This window comes from Macaca mulatta, chromosome 14 (genome assembly GCF_049350105.2).
Source record: "Macaca mulatta isolate MMU2019108-1 chromosome 14, T2T-MMU8v2.0, whole genome shotgun sequence".
Taxonomy (NCBI): Eukaryota; Metazoa; Chordata; class Mammalia; order Primates; family Cercopithecidae; genus Macaca; species Macaca mulatta.
In genome coordinates, this window is record NC_133419.1 from 10805478 (window position 1) to 10824727 (window position 19250).

Sequence of the window (19250 nt, forward strand, 5' to 3'; positions counted from 1 at the left end):
TACAGGCGTGAGCCACCGCACCCAGCTGGGAAATGTATTCTTATACATTATACAATATCACCAAGGCCCCATTTTATAGACAAACAGGTTCAGAGAAGGAACCATGGCCTGGGCCCTACAACTATTATAATAAGTAAAAGGGTCAGGATTTGGTCCAGGCATCCTAACTGCAAGACTCAGTACTGGCACTGGAGTGGTAGGAATACAGAGATCAACAAGAGCTGGTTCTACTAGTGTGAAGTCATATCCCAGTGCAGAGAAACAGCCTGTGTTGGTCATTCATTCTTCATTCATGCATTCATTCATGGAATGCCTATGGTGTGCTAGGTTTTTTTTTTTTTTGAGATGGAGTCTCGCTGTATGGCCCAGGCAGTGCAGTGGTACAATCTCAGCTCACTGCGACCTCTGCCTCCCAAGTTCAAATGATTCTCCTGCCTCAGCTTCCTGAGTAGCGGGGATGAGATTACAGGCACCCAGCACCACGTGTGGCTAATTTTTGTATTTTTAGTAGAGACATGGTTTCACTACGTTGGCCAGGCTGGTCTTGAACTCCTGAGCTCAAGTGATCTGCCTGCCTCGGCTTCCCAAAGTGCTGGGATTCCAGGTGTGAGCCACCATGCCCAGCCGATGTGCTAGGTTTTGTGCAAGGATTTGGGGATATGTGATGGCATTAAGACCCAATAGTTAAAAGCACTTTCTGCTAGATCCTTGCCTTTGAATGGCTTTAAATTTAATACAGTTTTGTGAGTCCCACCTCCATCCTCTTAGGGTCTCAGCTGGGCCCAAGGACTAAATTGACACAAGATAGATCAACAGGGCCAGGTGTGGTGGTTCACACCTGGAATCCCAGCACTTTGGGAGGCTAAGGTGGGATGATTACTTGACCCCAGAGTTGCAGACCAGGCTGGGTGACATAGTAAAACTCTGTTTCTTAAATAAAAAAAAATTAGCCAGGTGTGCAGTGGGCACCTGTCAGCCCAGCTACTCGGGAGGAGGTCAAGGCCATAGTGGTGAGCTATGATCTCACCACTGACTTCCCCCTGGGTGACAGAGCGAGACACTGTGTTATTGCATTACTATAAATAAATACCTGAGACTAGGTAGTTCAAAATGAAAAGAGGTTTAGTTGGTTGCAGTGGTTCACGCCTGTAATTCCAGCACTTTGGGAGGCCAAAGTGGGCAGATCACCTGACGTCAGGAGTTCGAGATCAGCCTGGCCAACATGGCGAAACCCTGTCTCTACTAAAGATAGAAAAATTAGCTGGGCGTGGTGGCACATGCCTGTAGTCCCAGCTACTTGGGAAGCTGAGGCAGGAGAATTGCTTGAACCCAGGAGGCAGATGTTGCAATTAGCTGAGATTGCGCTGCTGCACTCCAGCCTGGGTGACAGAGGGAAACTCCCTCTCAAAAAAGAAAAGAAAAAAAAAAAAAAAGGTTTAATTGGCTCATGGTTCTGCAGGCTGTACAGAAAGCATGGGGGAGGCTTCAGGAAATTTCAATCATGGCAGAAGGAAAAGGGGGAATGAGCACCTCACATGGCTGGAGCAAGAGAAAGGGAGAAAGTGGAGAGATGCTACATGCTTTTAAACAACCAGATTTCCCGAGCATTCACTCACTATCAGAGAGCTGCACCAAGGGGGAAATTCACCGCTGTGATCCGGTCACCTCCCACTAGGCCCCACCTCCAACTTTGGGGATTACAATTTGACGACAGATTTGGGTGGGGACACAGATCCAAACCATATCACCCTGTCTCAAAAAAATAAAAAAAGATTAACAGGAGAAAAACATACACATTTCTTTAATACTAGTTTTACTGGCACAGGTGAGGCAGAAATTTAAAAATAATAATAATAATAAGTACTGCATTCATTCACTCCAAGAAAAGTAAAAGCCAAAGCCCAGAATGTGGCAAGGCAATAGTTAAAAAGAAAAGAAGAGCAAGTTTTCCTCTGCCTAGCAAGCTCACTTCAAGGACAGTTATAAGATAATGCTGTTTGAGAAGTCAAACCAAAGGAACAGGCTCCAGATGCCCCACCTCCGGAGCAAAGGTGAAAGGGGAAAAAAACAGGACAAATGTCTGTATTTAGCCAGTTCTTGTTTTTTCTTTCAATGCAGCTACAAGGCCACCAACTATGCAAGGCCACAAGTTATGCCAAGTCATCAGTTACGCTATAGATTATGTGACCTGTCATTATATGATTAACTGCCTTTGGTTTGCTTCTGTAAGTTTGCTTATAAAAATCCTGCTTGGTCTTTGTTCAAGGCTCAGTTTTTTGGATGTGAATCCACTGAGCCGGTGCGCACCTTAAAATAAATATCCTCCTATATTCACCCATACTAGTCTCTGCAGTCCTCTGAGTCCTGCAACACAGGAGCCCTCATAAGGAAATGAAGACCCAAAGAAGCAGCTGGTGTCAGTTACTTCTGTACCTAATTGCACAAAGAATAGTAAGTGCAATGAAGCAACTAAGAGCGAGGCAGGTAGCTCACTCCTGTAATCTCAGCACTTTGGGAGGCCAAGGAGGGAGGATCCCTTGAGTCCAGGAGTTTGAGACCTTGTCTCTATTTAAATAAAAATTAAAATTAAAAAGAAGCAACTAAATTATGTGGGGGAGGCTTACCAGATAAGAGTTATTTTCCTGGAGAACATTATGTTCAGTGAAATAAGCCAGGCACAGAAAGACAAATACTTCGTGATCTCACTTATATATGGAATCTAAAAAAATGGAACCCACAAGTAGGGAGTAGAATGGTAGTTATGGCGGTTGGGGGGAATAGGGGGGTGTGGAGAAGATGTTGGCCAAAGGATACAAAATTTCCATTAGGAGGAATAGAGGAATAAGTTCACCAGATCTATTGCACGACATGGTGATTATAGTAAATAACAATGTACTATGTTCTTCTTGAAAATTACGGAGAGGTTTGTGTTCTCACCACAAAAGAAGTATGTGAGGTACTGCATATGTTAATTAGCTCAATTTAGTTATTCCACAATGTATACATATTTCAAAACAACATGTTGTACATGACAAATACATGGCAATTTTTGTGAATTAAAAAGTAAAAAATGAGCCGAGTGGTGGCTCATGCCTGCAATCCTAGCCCTTTCAGAGGCTGAGGCAGGTGGGTCACTTGGGGCCAGGAGTTCGTGACCAGCCTGGTCAACATGGTGAAATACAAAAATAAAAAATACAAAAATTAGCTGGCCATGGTGGCATATGCCTGTAATCCCAGCTACACGGGAGGCTGAGGCAGGAGAATTGCTTGCCGGGGAGGCAGAGGTTGCAGTGAGCTGAGATCAAGCCACTGCACTCCAACCTGGGTGAGGGAGTAAGACTGTCTCAAAACAAACAAACAAACAAAAATCAAAAAAAGTAAAAAATGAAAAAATTATTTCAACAAGGTCTACCGAATTCTTTCCGTCTCAACGTCTCCTCTTTGAGGATAAGGATGTTGCTTTTTCTTCTAGTATAAGGAAGGTGTCCTTCAACATGGGAATTTCATCTGCTTTTAAGACACAGAAAAGGGGTCTTCTTGCACCTGCTGATTTTTAAATGCCTTTAATTCAAAACAGCCAATATGCCATGGTGGTATTTACTCTGTCACCCAGGCTGGAGTGTAGTGGCGCGATATCGGCTCACTGCAACCTCCGCCTCCCGGGCTCAAGTGATTCTCCTGCCTCAGCCTCCCGAGTAGCTGGGACTACAGAAGCACGCCTCCACGCCCGGCTACTTTTTTATATTTTTAGTAGAGACGGGGTTTCATCGTGTTAGCCAGCATGGTCTCCATCTCTTGACCTCGTGATCTGCCCGCCTCGGCCTCCCAAAGTGCTGAGATTACAGGCGTGAGCCGCCGCGCTGGGCCCATGGTGGTATATTTTTAACTCCTTCAGTTTTTAAACTGTAAGCCCATTCTTGAGTGAAGGCGAAAGTAAACTGATCATGGCCCTGCAGTGTGATGCGTGTGCAGAGGTCGAGCGTGTGCCACTCCTGGATGCTGGGCGCGCAGGGCATAGGTGAGGCGGGAAGAGGCGGTGCCGGGGACGCGGGCGTCCTGCAGTCTCCCCGGGGCTGGGGCCGGGCGCTCTGCGAGGCTCTCATTAGCCGGCGGCGCGGGGAGGGGCCGGGTGACCTCACGCTGGCCCGGCCACTGCGGCCATTAGACCCGGTCCAATTGCTGAGGCTGCAGCGCTGCCTCCGAGTCTGCAAGGTGGGTGGAGCGGGTCTTCCCCGAAGGGTGCTACAAGGCCGGGCGAGGTGCCTGGGATGCTTCTCCCCGTCCGCGAGAAAGAGATGAAATTGGATGGGGCGGGTGTAGACGAGCCTGCCGAGCCGCCCGTTGGCAGCTGCAGCCTCCTGGGCGCCCGCTGGGCCCCGGTGAGAAAGTTGTTAAAGGGAGCGAGGTGGTTGTTCCCGGGTTCCGAGGCGCGCCTCGAACGCCCTCCCCAACAGAGGCCGCCGTCCCCTGGGGTCAGGGGACGCAGTTTTCTGTTAATGACAATAAATCCCTGCTCCCCCTGCCTCAGACATCTACGCAGCGAAATCGAGCCTGGCCTTGAGGGTCCACACCGCGAGAGAAGATGCGTGCGCTCGTTGTAAGTGCGGGGCGGGGCTGGGCGGGGGTGGGAGCCCCTGGTTAATGGAGACTCGTTGTCTCGGAGCCTGAATTACTGCTTCCGAGAGAGGAGCCTGGAGGATGTGGGGCCCACACCTCTGTCAGCTGCGGGGCATCGGTGTCAGCTGCGGGTCGGCGCGCACCTGTCGGAGTTGTCTCGGTGCATCCTTCCGGGGGCCGGTGTAGGGGTCGCCCTGCCTGAAACGCGCCCAGCGGACGGCGGGACCCTCAGGAGGCAGGTGGCCAGGGGGGCAGGTCTGTCCGCAGAAGTCCGGCGCTGCCCTCCGGAGCCACACCCGGGCACCGGGACAGGCCTTGGGGGCTGTGTCAGCTGACTCATCCCATGACCAGCCCTGCCAGCGGACTCCCAGCGTAACTGTGCTGGGCGACTGCCCCCCTTCCCCTGGCCGGACCGCAGCAGAGGGATTCAGAGGACAGGATTTGGAGGTGGACCCACCTAGTGTTGAGCATCTGGCTGTGAGACTCCGATCAAGTTCAAATCCACTGTTTCCCAGAGTGAAGGTTTTGTTTTGTTTTGTTTTGTTTTGAGATGGAGTCTCACTTTGTCACCCAGGCTGGAGTGCAGTGGCGCGATCTCGGCTCACTGCGACCTCCGCCTCTCGGGTTCAAGCGGTTCTTCTGCCTCAGCCTCCCGAGTAGCTGGGCGTACATGCGCGTGCCACAACGCCTGGCTAATTTTTTTGTATTTTTAGTGGAGATGGGGTTTTACCGTGTTAGCCAGGATGGTCTCGACTTCCTGACCTCGTGATCCGCCCGCCTCCGTCTTGCAAAGTGCTGGGATTACAGGCGTGAGCCACCAAGCCTGCTGCAGAGTGAAGATTATATGACTTAATACTCACGAAGTGCCCAGAACAATGCCTAGCACACATTTTGAGTGCTCAACCACAGTTCACTGTTGTTATTATCTCAGTCCATATAAAGAGTTTTGCCTGGTGTCAGGGTGTATCTGGCATGTTTGACACCTGGAGTGGTCACTTTTTAATATCCTTCTCTATCTGACAACATTATAATGATCATGCAATGAATAGTAATAATGTCCAGAAAGAAATACAGTGAACATTTTCTTTTATTGAACCTCGTATATTTAATCATGACAGTATAAACCTCATATATGTAAGCATGAGAGTAAAAAAATGAAAAATGAAAAATAAAGTAAATGTGATAGTGCAAAAGCAGGAAAAAGTAATGGATTAGTAGGTTTGAATCACATTAATGTATTTTTGAAAAAAGGAAAAACTTATTCTTCGGTGTAGGCTGGTATCAGTGATGAATAATAATATTACAGTTTCTGTTTTGGAAACTTCTGAAGAGTTGTCCATGACATTGTCAAAATCAATCTTCTTTGCATATTCATGGTCAGTATTCAGGGGAGCTATATCTACTAGTCCATCTTTGCTCACAGTTGATTGAATAACTTTTTTATTAATTGTAATTTCAAAAGCTGCTTTCATATAAAACTAGAGAGACCAAGGAAAAACCTTAACGATCAGGATTAGTTTGGCAGAGATTTATAAAAATCCCATTTCATAATAAATTCCAGACATTGCAATACTGCCTAAGTCATTTTTCTTTAATCATTTCTAGCAGCCTAAATATCTCCTTTTTAGAGACATTTTCACTAAGATAGGCTGGGTGCAGTGGTTCATTACTGTAATTCCAGCACTTGGGGAGGCCGAGGTGGGAGGATCACTTGAGCTTAGGAGTTTGAAACTACCCTGGGTAATATAGCAAGACCCCGTCTCTAAAAACAAAAACAACAACAACAAAATCTTCACCAGACAGTTCCTCATACATTTTTTTTTTTTTTTTTGAGATGGAGTTTCACTCTTGTCCAGGCTGGAGTGCAATGGCAAGATCTCGGCTCACTGCAACCTCCATCCCCTGGGTTCAAGCGATTCTCCTGCCTCAGCCTCCCAAGTAGCTAGGATTACAGGCATGCGCCACCACGCCTGGCTAATTTGTATTTTTAGTAGCGACAGAGTTTCTCTCTGTTATTAGGCTGGTCTCGAACTCCCGACCTCAGGTGATCTGCCCGCTTCGGCATCCCAAAGTGCTGGGATTACAGGCGTGAGCCACCACGTCCAGCGCATCATACATTTCAATTATATTTGGCAAAATTCCCCAAGTTTTTCTTCTGTAAAAATCAGAGAAAATAGCTGAGTGATAGTGAACCTTGACATTTATTTAATCCATTGCTTTAGAAATGATGAAAGTCACCCAGGCTTTCAAACATCATTCTTTTAGTTTCTTTTGGCACTGGGAGACAGGCTATTTTCTGTTTAAACACAGGAAAATGCAGGACCACAGAGATTGGCTACATAAACTGTATAAATGGAGTTCAAATTATTCTGAGCCTTTAGGAACTGATTGCTGAAACAGAAATTGTGGCTGAGTCTGTGTGTTTCAGGAACTGACTGTAACTGTGTGTTCTCCGATTTAACTTGTAGAAGACAAAAGTTTTAGAAGGATAAGAAATAAAAATGTGCTAATTGGAGGCTCACATGTATATGATTAAATCTCAATGGTAACTGCAGCAATTAGAATTTAGGCAAATAAGACATTTTGGGGGGGAGTGGTATTTTATTACTGACATTGTTTAAAATGGCCAGCACATGGTAGTAATAAAAGGCAGACCGACTGTTTTTTTTTCAGACTGGAGTGCAGTGGCGGATCTCCGCTCACTGCAAGCTCCGCCTCCTGGGTTCACGCCATTCTTCTGCCTCAGCCTCCCGAGTAACTGGGACTACAGGCGCCCACCACCACGCCCGGCTAATTTTTTGTATTTTTAGTAGAGATGGGGTTTCACCATGTTAGCTGGGATGGTCTCGATCTCCTGACCTCGTGATCTGCCCCCCTCAGCCTCCCAAAGTGCTGGGATTACAGGCGTGAGCCACCACGCCCGGCCAGCAGACCGACTTTTAATAGGTTTTATTTTTGTTTTAAAATTCCCTTTGGGCCAGATGGGGTGGTTCATGCCTGTAATTGCAGCACTTTGAGAGGCCAAGGTGGGTAGATCACTTGAACTTGGGAGGTCGAGGCTGCAGTAAGCCATGATTGCAGCACTGCACTCCAGCCTGGGTGACAGAGCGCGACCCTGCAGAAAAAAACAAAACAAAACAAAAAACTCCAAACAAAACTATCCTCTACAGAAATCTTGCTCCTATTTGTCTACAGTGGGGAAGGACAGCTCCTGCCTCCCCACTGTGGGCCTTTACGGCTTTTATGTTAGTTGTTGTTGAAGCAGCTCCCAGGAGCCTCCTGGGGGATGGAAGAGGCTGTGTCCACAGTTTCCTGAGCCCTTTAGTTCAGCCTGTGATGCCTCCTGCTGTGATTATTTCTTTCCTCTCTGTGTTCCAAATTTGCTAGAATGAGTGGGCGGGGAGCCTTTCCCTTCCCTCCTCCACCTGCCCCATCCTTGAATCTGTGGCTTGTTGAGCAGCTGCTGCCAAGGAAATGAAACCCCAAAGTGAAAGTGAGGCTCCATAATATGAGGAAATTGATAGGCCTTCCCTGTTCTCTGAGTCAAGACTCCGTCATTGACTGCTCTGCAATCTAAGTTTGCTTGATGTTCTGATGGATCTCTGTGGAATTAGTTAAGGTGCAAAGGGGAGGGGAGAGAAGAAGAAAAGCGGACCCTTCTTAAATAGCAGTTGAGGCTTCAGGCCTTGCAGGGTTTCATCCTTATTCAGCCACAGGCTGAGAGGGGCTTGAGGAGGAAGCCATGCATCCCTCTGCCATATACCTCTGCTGAGAACATTGTCAGTGCCAGGCTGGATAATGGTGAATTAGAGGGAATCCTGGCCCTTGGAATGCTGGCAGGCTGGGCAAGGAAACTGATCAGTTCTTCCCACAGGCTAGGCTTAACAATGAGTCATCCAATAATAGGGCTACGGCTTGGCTGTGGTGGCAGCAGCAACTCGCTTTGCTTAAGCATCAGGGGACGCATTGAGGAGTGGACATGTTGAGCCCATCTCGAGGGATGAGTAGGAATCTTCCAGGTGAACAGCAAAAGGGCATTTCAGGCCGAGAGTGCAGTGAGGCAGAGGCCAGTTTTGCCATGGGAGCACAGTTGTTGAATGTCAGTACCTTGGTGTGAATTACTTGGTGTGGTGGGAAGAACCTTACCTTGAAGCTCAGGCAGGTCTGCTGTGGAATCCTGGTGCTGCTTTTTGGGGAGCTCTGGGACCTTAGGGAAGTTAATTAATTCCCATCTCTGAGCTCAGTTTCCCGACTGGTAACATGGGGCTCTTATAAGGATTCCAGGTAACAGGTGAAAACCCCCAGCAGTGCTGGTGGTAGTAGTGGGGGTGAGTAGAGGGGCAATTCTGACTCAGCAGAAGGTGAGGTTTGCCCTGTAGGAGAATAGGCCTGGGCCTGGTAGTCAAAGCCTGGGAGGGTAGATGAGCTTTGCTTCCTTTTGCAGGATGTTTATGACCTTTGGGCAGCTGAGGCTGGGCCTGATGCCTGCCAGAGCTGCCACTCTCTTTCCCCCATTTGCTAAGAGGCCTGGGCACAGGGTGGCAATAAGGGAAAGTGTAATGTGTCAGGTCAGCTGCTGTTCATCCCTCCTCCTCCTTCTCTCTGTGCCCGAGGCTGGCAATCTAGGGAGCCAGGCCCCTTCCTTCTCCCACCTGTCCTCAACCCAGCCTGTGGCATGGGGTCTCAACCCTCTCATAGGCATAAGTGCTTTTACAACTTTCACTTCCATTATTTCAATGATTCCTTACACAAACGCTGACAGATGGGTCTTAGCCCTGTTTATCAGAGAAACTCAGGGAGGTGAGGTGATCCCTGGAGATCACACAGCAATAGAGTACAGAGGGGCTCAGTTGAGGCCCCCGGGGGTGAGCTGGGCCCTGTTTCTGGGAATGCAGCCTCAGAAAATAGAGACCTAGCTCCTCATGGGTTTTTTCTTTTCCTAAAACCTTGCCACCAAAACTCCCAACTGGGAAATCTTTTCTCAGTACCCACCTTGGACTTTAGCCTTTCCTTTTATCACAAGCTTTTCCCCCAGGGCGTCAGAAGTGAAGGGGGCGAGTTTAGGGGTTTCCACACTCACCACAGAATGTGGTTTTGCGAACATGGAGGATTGGTTTCATTCTGGGTTTCACAACCTCCACCGTGTCTCCAGCTGGTCCCAGAGCTGTCTGTGACCTTTCCAAATCAAAAATAATGACAGCATCCTGGGGAACGGTGGCAGTAAAAGCTGCCAGTTAGTGAATGGCTCCTATGTTATCAAGCCCTATTTACTGAGTGTCTTTTAGGTATTAACTCCGTTGATCCTCAGGATAATCCCACAAATCAGGTGCTGTACCTATCCCCATTTTACAGCTGAGGAAACTGAGGCTAGGAGTAATTAGGTAACTTGGCCAAGACTATGTAGTTAGTAAGTAGTAGAGCTCAGATTTGAACTCAGAGCCCCAAGTGTGTAATACTGTTTCTGAAAATTAAATCCATCTTGATTTAAAAGCAGAGCACTCATGCTCTTTGTCCCACTTTCTGTATTTTTTGTAGTCCGGAAATATGTTATAAACAACCCCAAACCCTCAAACTCTGATGAGACAAATGACATGTAGGTGGATCGGCATGCTTCCTGCATAGCCTTGAGTGAAAGAAAAACATTCTTTTTGTTTTGTTTCAACCCTTGGGTTAAAAAGTATTCTGAAAGCATCCTCACTGTCCTCCCTGGTCCCGCACAGTGGCAGAGCCAGGGGTCTTGGACTGAGTCAGAGTTGCAGGGATGCGTCTGGAGGGCCCTTGACTGGAGAGAGGTAAAGTCCGCTGCAGGGCAGGGCTGTCTGCTTTCTCTTTGCAGGGGTGAGGAAGAGGCTGGTTGTCACTTTCAGGCTGCCCTGGGCAGGTGACATCACCTCCCTTAAGCTATGGTTTCCCCATCTGTGAAATGAGGCATGACTGCCCATCTCAACCCAACTCTTCAGTCTTCCCCGCCTTTCCCCTTGAGACAATGCTTCTCCTGTGGTCTTGCTCCAGGCTACACAGTAGAATCACCTGGGAACTTTATTTTATTTATTTATTTATTTATTTATTTGAGATGGAGTCTTGCTCTGTCGCCCAGGCTGGAGTGCAGTGGCACGATCTCGGCTCACTGTGACCTCTGCCTCCCAGGTTCAAGCGATTCTCTTGCCTCAGCCTCCTGAATAGCTGGGACTACAGGCACATGCCACTACGCCTGACTAATTTTTTGTATTTTTAGTAGAGACGGGGTTTCACCGTGTTAGCCAGGATGGTCTTGATCTCCTGACCTCTTGATACTCCCGCCTCAGCCTCCCAAAGTGCTGAGATTACAGGCATGAGCCACCATGCCCAGCCCACCTGGGAACTTGAAAAAAATACCAGGCTTGGGCTTCACCCCAGGGACCCTGCTTCTGACCAAACCCCAAGAGCACCTTGAGATTCCCACTCACCACAGTGGAAGCCCCTGCCCTGCCTGCCTCTCCTCCCGTCTCCTTATCTCCTGCTTGCCTGTCTCCATACATCTCCTTAAAGGCCACTTCCTCCCCACCAGCTTCTATGATTGCAGTATGGTGTGTAGGATTTGGATGTCCTTAGATCTGGGTTTAAATTATGTCTCTACCACATACAAGTTTCCTTCATCTTTCAAGACCAAAACAAAAATTTCAGGTGCTCAGGTTCTCTCTTTGACATCACTTCCAGTTCATCTTCTCCCATTCTCTCTCTTTATTTTCTTTATTATTATTATTAAATTTTAGAGATGAGGGTCTCATATGTTTCCCAGGCTGGCCTTGAACTCCTGGCTCAAGTGATCCTTCAGCCTCAGCCTCCTGAGTAGCTGGGACTACAGGCACATGCCACTGTGTCCCCATTCTCTCAAACACATTTCAGCCAGGCATTTGCCTCCACCTCTCAGTAGGAGCTGCTCTCATAAGGATCACAGATGATCCTCATTCTAAACCATGATCCCGAGCTCCATCTGATGTGTGCGCTCTGTCCCTGCCTCTCGTTGGGATACCTGCTGCCCAGCGTGAGGGCCCGGTTCTCCCCCAGCCTACTCTGTCTCTAAACAGCCCCATCCCAGCCTCCCACTTGCTCTGTACAGACACCTTGGGGTCATCTGACTCCTCTTTCCTTCACACCCCACCTCATTCCATCAGCACCATCGGTGGGCTGCAGCTTAAAAGGAGATCCAGCATCCGTTACTACTCATGCCCGGATCCCCCCTCTCCGCAGTTTGCCTCTCAATAGGTTCCCGCTTCCTCCTTGCACCCTACATCTCATCTCTTCTCAACACAGCAGCCAGAGGGACCCTTTTAAAACCCAAGTTGGATCCTGAGTCTCCTGGGTTCTAAACTTGGCAGTGGCTCCTGCCAGTGACAGTCAGAGGCAAGGACGTAGCGCTGTCAGGTGCTGCGTTGCCTGCCAGCCTGGCTACTCTTCTTCGACCCTCCATTCCACCCCCGCTTCCCATCCTCTGCCCTCCTGGCACCTCTACTCCAGCCTTGCTGGCCTCTTTGCTGTTGCTCAGACATGCGCCTTGCTGGGGCCTTTGCTCGGGCTTCTCCCCCTGCCGGAGGTGTTAGCCACCTGCAGGGCTCATCCCCGGCCTTTCTGTTAATAACCTAGAATCTGATAAATAATCTAGAATATGAGAAAAGATTCCAGAGCAACACTCTGTCTCAAAAAAAAAAGAGAAAAAGGAAAAAAAAGAGACACTGGACAGAGGGAATGAATAGATAAACATATTTGTGATGAAGCAAATAGAGTCACATAATCGCACAATCTGTGTGGCAGGTATACAGAGGTTCATTAAACAGCTTCCTTTAACTTTGTTTTGTTTTGTTTTGTTTTTTGAGACAGAGTCTCGTTCTTGTCGCCCAGGCTGGAGTGCAATGGCGTGATCTTGGCTCACCGCAACCTCTGCCTCCCGGGTTTAAGCGATTCTCCTGCCTCAGCCTCCCGAGTAGCTGGGATTACAGGCGCCCGCCACCATGCCCGGCTAATTTTTTTTTGTATTTTTAAGAGAGATGGGATTTCACCATGTTGGCCAGGCTGGTCTCGCACTCCTGACCTCGGGTGATCCACCCGCCTTGGCTTCCCAAAGTGCTAGGATTACAAGGCGTGAGCCACTGTGCCTGGCCTCAATTTTGAACGTTTGAAAATTTTTCATGATAAAATGTTGAGAAGCATGCTGTAAACTTAAAGATGCTCATCACAGAAGACCTGGAATATACAGAAAAATAGAAGGAAGCAAAAATTATCACAAAAACCATGCTTAGCCCCCGCACCCAGCACCCAGAAGGAATGTCCATTAGGATATTGCTGTAGATGTTTCTAGTCTTTTTGCTTGTGTTGGTTTTGCTATTTCTACATGATAGTGATTGTACGGATTACCACTGATTTTGTCAAGTCTTAACTCAATTTCTGATTCTAAAATGAACACATGCTTATTTAAACATTTTGGAAAACTAGAAAATACTTTTTTTTTTTTTTGAGACAGTCTCGATCTGTCTCCCAGATAGGAGTGCAATGGCACCATCTGGGCTCACAGCAAGCTCCACCTCTTAGGTTCAAGCTATTCTCCAGCCTCAGCCTCCTGAGTAGCTGGGACCACAGGCATGTACCACTCCCCTGGCTAATTTCTGTATTTTTTGTAGAGACAGGGTTTCACCATGTTGGCCAGGCTGGTCTCAAACTCCTGACTTCAAGTGATCCACCTTCCTTGGCCTCCCAAAGTGCTGGAATTACAGGTGTGAGCCACCGCGCCTGGCCTAGAAAATAATTAAAAAGAAAATTAATACCTTCAATTGAGAGGCAAGTTTCATGAGGTTTGGCAACAGACAATATCCACATTTCCCAACTTAAAAACTGCAAGTCCATCAACAATGAGTATATTTTCCCCTTTAAATACTTTTTAACATTTTTATTGTCAAAGTAATTAATATTAATGAAAATTCAAATAATAAAATAATATGAAATATAAAAGTTCCTGAATCCCAACCACCCACTGTTGTGTATGTAATATACAACAGCTTGGTTATTTTCCTTAGCTCATATGTAGTGTATAATACATTTTATACATACAAGTATAAAAAAGTATACATATATATTTTATCGAGGCAGGCTAAGTGCAGTGGCATGATCTCACCTCACTGCAACCTCCACCTCCCAGGATCAAGTAATTCTCTTGCCTCAGCTTCTCAAGTAGCTGGGACTACAGGCATGTGCCACTATGCCCGGCTAATTTTTGTATTTTCAGTAGAGACAGGGTTTTGCCATGTTGGCCAGGCTGGTCTCAAACTCCTAACCCCAAGTGATCCACCCACCTCAGCCTCCCAAAGTGCTGGGATTACAGGCGTGAACCACTGCGCCTGGCCTAAAAATATATTTTAAGCAACAATGGAATAATAATGTCTTTCAACTTGCTTTTCTCAATTAATATTTCCATGCCTGCTCATGTAAATTCACCTTGCTGTCTCTAATGTCTGCGTGTGTATGTGTGGATGTAGGATAATTTACTTAACTAGTCCTTATTGATGGTTGTTAGGGTTGTTTTTTTCTTTTCTTTTTTTTCCTTCAACTTTTATTTTAAGTTCCAGCATACATATGCAGGATGTACAGGTTTGTTACAAAAAAACTGTGCCGTGGTGGTTTGCTGCACAGATCAACCCCATTACCTGGGTATTAAGCCTGGCATCCACGTTGTTTTTTTCAATATGAATTTCAGAGACCAGAAATTGCTCCTCAGTTTGCTTGCTAAGGAAAATGGTTGCTATGCAGCTCTTGGTGACACTGCTTTTGTGCAGAGATAAAGGCTTTTTGTTCTGAAATCCCGTGGGTGCAGAGTCTCAGCTCTGCCAGTCGCTTCGTGAGCTGTATGGGAGAGCCTTGGTCACTGTGTGGGCTGGGGTTCCCCTGAACTTTGCCGTGGAGGAGGCAGTTCTCTTCCCGGGCACTCTGCTGGCCCTGAGCTTGATCCTGGAGCAGAGAACTACCTGACGACGCAGTGCAGTGGCATTCCTGGAATCACTGTAGGTTCTCTTACAATAGGGATTGGCAAACTTTTCCTGTAAAGGGGCAGATAGTAAACATTGTATTATTTTATTTTATTTTATTTATTTTTTGAGATAGAGTGTTGCTCTGTCGCCCAGGCTGGAGTGCAATGGCGCGATCTCAGCTCACTGCAACCTTCCGCCTCTGGGTTCAAGCGATTCTCCCTGCCTCAGCCTCCTGAGTAGTTGGGACTACAGGTACCCACCACCACTCGTGGCTAATTTTTATATTTTTCATAGGGTTTCACCACGTTGGCCAGGCTGATCTCAAACTCCTGACCTCAAGTGATCTGCCTGCCTTGGCCTCCCAAAGTGCTGGGATTACAGGCGTGAGCCACTGCGCCTGGCCATGATAGTAAACATTTTAGATCTTCGTATAATTTTCATGTGTCACTAAATACTATTCCTCCTTTGACTTTTCCCCCAAGCATTAAAAAAAAAAAAAATGTACGAACCATTCTTAGCTTGTAGGTGGGCCATATGAAAACAGGCAGAAGTCCAAATTTGGCCCATGAACTGCAGTTTTTATATTTCTAAATTTAGAACATGAGTTTTTAGATTCTTAGTTTTGATTCAGCTGAGATGGGTGATGTGTATAATGATAAGTACTTGCTTTTCTAGGTGGATCTTAGTGGTAGAAGTGAATTATTCATATCCTCAGTTCATAGCACCCTGTCCTTGCTGGTCCCTACAAGACCTCCCTCTCTTGTGTGTTTATTTATTTGTTCCCTTTAATCATCATTCTTTTTTTTTTTTGAGACAGAGTCTCTGTCACCCAGGCTGGAGGGCAATGGCATGATCTCGGCTCACTGCAACCTCTGCCCCCTGGGTTCAAGTGACTCTCCTGCCTCAGCCTCCCACGTAGCTGGGATTACAGGTGTGCACCACCATGCCTGGCTAATTTTTGTATTTTTAGTAGAGACAGGGAGTTTCACCATATTGGCCAGGCTGGTCTCAAACTTCTGATTTCAAGTGATCTGCCTGCCTCGGCCTCCCAAAGGGCTGGGATTACAGGCATGAGCCACTGTGCCTGGTCCCCTTTTGTTCGAGACAGAGTTTCACTCTGTTGCCCAGGCTGGAGTGCGATGGTGCGATCTCTGCTTGCTGCAACCCCCACCTCCTGGGTTCAAGAGGTTCTCCAGCCTCAGCCTCTCGAATAGCTGGGATTACTGGTGCACGCACGCCACCACATCTGGCTAATTTTTGTATTTTTGGTGGAGGCAGGGCTTCATCATGTTGGCCAGGCTGATCTTGAACTCCTGACCTCAGGTGATCCACCTGCCTTGGCCTCCCAAAGTGCTGGGATTACAGGTGGAAGCCATTGTGCCTGGCTGTGTATCTTTAATTTATATAAGTGGCATTGTGTTACAGAGCTCATCCCCATTTTCCCACTCAGCCATGTCTATTAAAAATATCCAAGTTGCCAAGTGAACATTAACTAGTGTGTAGGGCTCCATAGGTGGGCCCACTGTCTTTTACTTCATTTTCAAAAAGAAGTTGTCTTGAGTGAAATTATGTGTTGAGCTTGAGCATAATTATGTGTTGAATGTGGGAATATGTCTCTCTTGCCCTTACAAAGAATAGGTAACTTGGCTGAGTGTCAAAAAAAAAAAAAAAAAAAAAAATTACAGCTTTTTTCCTTCCAAACTGTAAATACATATTTTAAAATTATTTAATTTTTTTTGTTTTACTTTGGTCAGGCGCGTTGGTTCACGTCTGTAATCCCAGCACTTTGGGAGGCCGAGGCGGGCAGATCATGAGGTCAGGAGTTCGAGACCATCCTGGCTAACATGGTAAAACCCCCGTCTCTACTAAAAATACAAAAACAAAATTAGCCGGGCATGGTGGCGGGTGCCTGTAGTCCCAGCTACTCCGGGGGCTGAGGCAGAGGAATGGCATGAACCTGGGAGGTGGAGCTTGCAGTGAGCCGAGATCGCACCACTGCACTCCAGCCTGGGCAAAAGAGCGAGACTCTGTCTCAAAAAAAAAAAAAAAAAAAATTTTTTTGTTTAATTTTTATTTATTTTTAAAATTTACTTTCTTAAAAAAATTAAGTTATAATTTACCCTTTCAGTGTTTACTTCTGTGAGTCTTAATGAACACTTGTAATTGCAGAATGGTTGCCACAATCAGGATGTAGAGGAGTAGGCTGGGCGTGGTGGCTCACGCCTGTAATCCCAGAACTTTGGGAGGCTGAGGCGGGTGGATCACCTGAGGCTGGGAATTCAAGACCAGCCTGGCCAACATGGTAAAACCCCGTCTGTACTAAAAATACAAAAAATTAGCCAGGCATGGTGGTGCATGCCTGTAGTCCCAGCTACTTGGAAGGCTGAGGCAGGAGAATCGCTTGAACCCGGGAGGCAGAGGTTGCAGTGAGCTGAGATCGCGCCACTGCACTCCAGCCTGGGTGACAGAGCGTGACTGTCTCAAACAAAACAAAAAACAAACAAACAAACAAAAACAAAGATGTAGAAGAGTATAGAAATTTTACCCCTGAAATTCCCTCATGCCTCTTGCTAGTCAGTCCCTCTCCTCAACCCCTGTGAGAATCATGGATCACTTTTCTGTGCAATAGTTATGCCTGTTCTGGAATGACATATAGATGGAATCATACAGCATGTGACTTTTTGGGTATGACTTTTTTGCTCTTCCTTTGTGGATAACGGAATACTTTTTTTGCCTGAACCATTATAATATTTTAAATTATTTTTTGTCATTGTAATAACTTCTGTTTTAAAATATGCAGCATGAGGCCGGGTGTGATGGCACACGCCTGTAATCCCAGCACTTTGGGAGGCCGAGGTGGGAGGATCCCTTGAGCCCAGGAGTTTGAGACCAGCCTGGGCAGCAAGGCAAAACCCTATCTCTACTAAAAATATGTAAAAATTAGCCAGGCATGGTGGTGTGCACCTGTGCTCCCAACTATTTGGGAGGCTGAGGTGGGAAGATGACCTGAGCCTGGGGAGGTTGAGGCTGCAGTGAGCCATGATCATGCCACTGCACCCCAGCCTGAGCAACAGAGTGAGATCCTGTTTCAAAAAGGAAAAAAAAAAAAAAAGGCGGCATGTTCTATGTGAGGGCTCCTCTCATTAGTACTAGTATGGGGCAGGTGAGCTCTTTGGCGCTGCGCACCACCGGCTGCTCATTACTCAACATGGTCTTACTGATGTCTACACCATCTCCTTTTCCAACCTGCAGGCTCCCTCGGGGATGGGAACCCACCCAGTCTTCATGTCCTTTTCTGTTTGGGGAGATTCCTGTTTAAATTTCTTTTCGGGGATTCTTGAATCCCCAAACTCTGACCAAACAATTAATACTCTTTTTTTCCCCCCTGGAAAACAATGGGATTCATAAATCGTGACCATTGTCCATTGTTCTGAAATAGGTTCTCAGTAAGAACTGGGTGCCTTCTATTTTGGAAAAGAAATTATATTTACTGCAACAAAAGAACATGATTTATCTGTAAAATTTCTTGCCACACATGCTACCCATTTGTAGTTTTAATGTTTCTGTGAAATAATAAGCAAACTGGCCCTTGACCCTCCTTCATAGGCATGGTAGAGTTGTGATTGGCTATTACCCACTGCTCAACATCTGTGCCCAGGGGAGGTCATCCAAGGATGAGTCCTCCCCATCCTTCATCCTTGATGGAATGTCTCTGGTAGGCCCACCGAGCTTGGTGGTGAGATACGGGCAGAGCCCTATGGATCTACCCCTGTGTGCAAGCAAGCCAGAGCCCCTACCCCATATCTTCACTGTGCTGAGGGCAGTTTAGCTCTGACAGTGGCTGAAGACTCCAGCAAAGGATGAGGGGACAGAACCAGCCTCTGATGGGCTCTGTCTCTAGGTGTTCTAAAAGGTTGATTTCTTTGCTTATCAAAGGGTTTTATTTTTTATTTTTTATTTTGAGACGGAGTCTCGCTCTGTCACCCAGGCTGGAGTGCAGTGGCACTATCTCGGCTCACTGCAAGCTCCGCCTCCCGGGTTCACGCCATTCTCCTGTCTCAGCCTTCTGAGTAGCTGGGACTACAGTTGCCCGACACAACGCCTGGCTAATTGTTTTTGTATTTTTAGTAGAGACGGGGTTTCACTGTGTTAGCCAGGATGGTCTCGATCTCCTGACCTTGTGATCTGCCTGCCTCGGTCTCCCAAAGTGCTGGGATTACAGGCGTGAGCCACCGCGCCTGGTTCATTAGAAGAGTTTAAAGGTTGGCCTGGACCAGAGAAGGTCGTTACCCCGATTCTGGTGAGAATCGGAACTCCCCCTCCCCCAGCACTTAGTGCAGGGTCTGATGCTGGGACGTGGATAATGTTGAATGGATGCGATCTTGAACCTCTCTGAAGTTTTCTCAAACTCTGCTCCATGCTCCCCTAACAGGGTGAGAGCATTTACCGCACCCTCCCTACCTTCCCCTTCTCACATATGCACACTCACACTCACACGCAGTCTCACACTCACACATCTATCCTCACACACATACTCGTTTAATGTGCACGCACACACCTTAGCATCAGGCTGAGCAGCCCGGGGACATTACTGCCGGAGACTGACACCAATTCTCCATTAGGCCCAGGCCAGGTGTT

The 19250-nt window shown here is 47.1% G+C and overlaps 1 protein-coding gene across 4 annotated transcripts in view; it reads left to right on the plus strand.

Moving 5' to 3' along the window:
* The first annotated feature begins 4163 nt into the window (after positions 1-4163).
* Positions 4164-19250, plus strand: part of PLAAT3 (phospholipase A and acyltransferase 3) — a 33404-nt gene continuing 18317 nt past the window's right edge. The window contains exons 1-3 of one of the 4 annotated variants that reach the window (XM_077961489.1): positions 4164-4212; positions 4529-4597; positions 16367-16459. In XM_077961489.1, coding sequence (XP_077817615.1) covers positions 16457-16459 — 3 coding nt within the window. In that variant the 5' untranslated portion in view covers positions 4164-4212; positions 4529-4597; positions 16367-16456. 4 annotated transcript variants of the gene reach the window in all.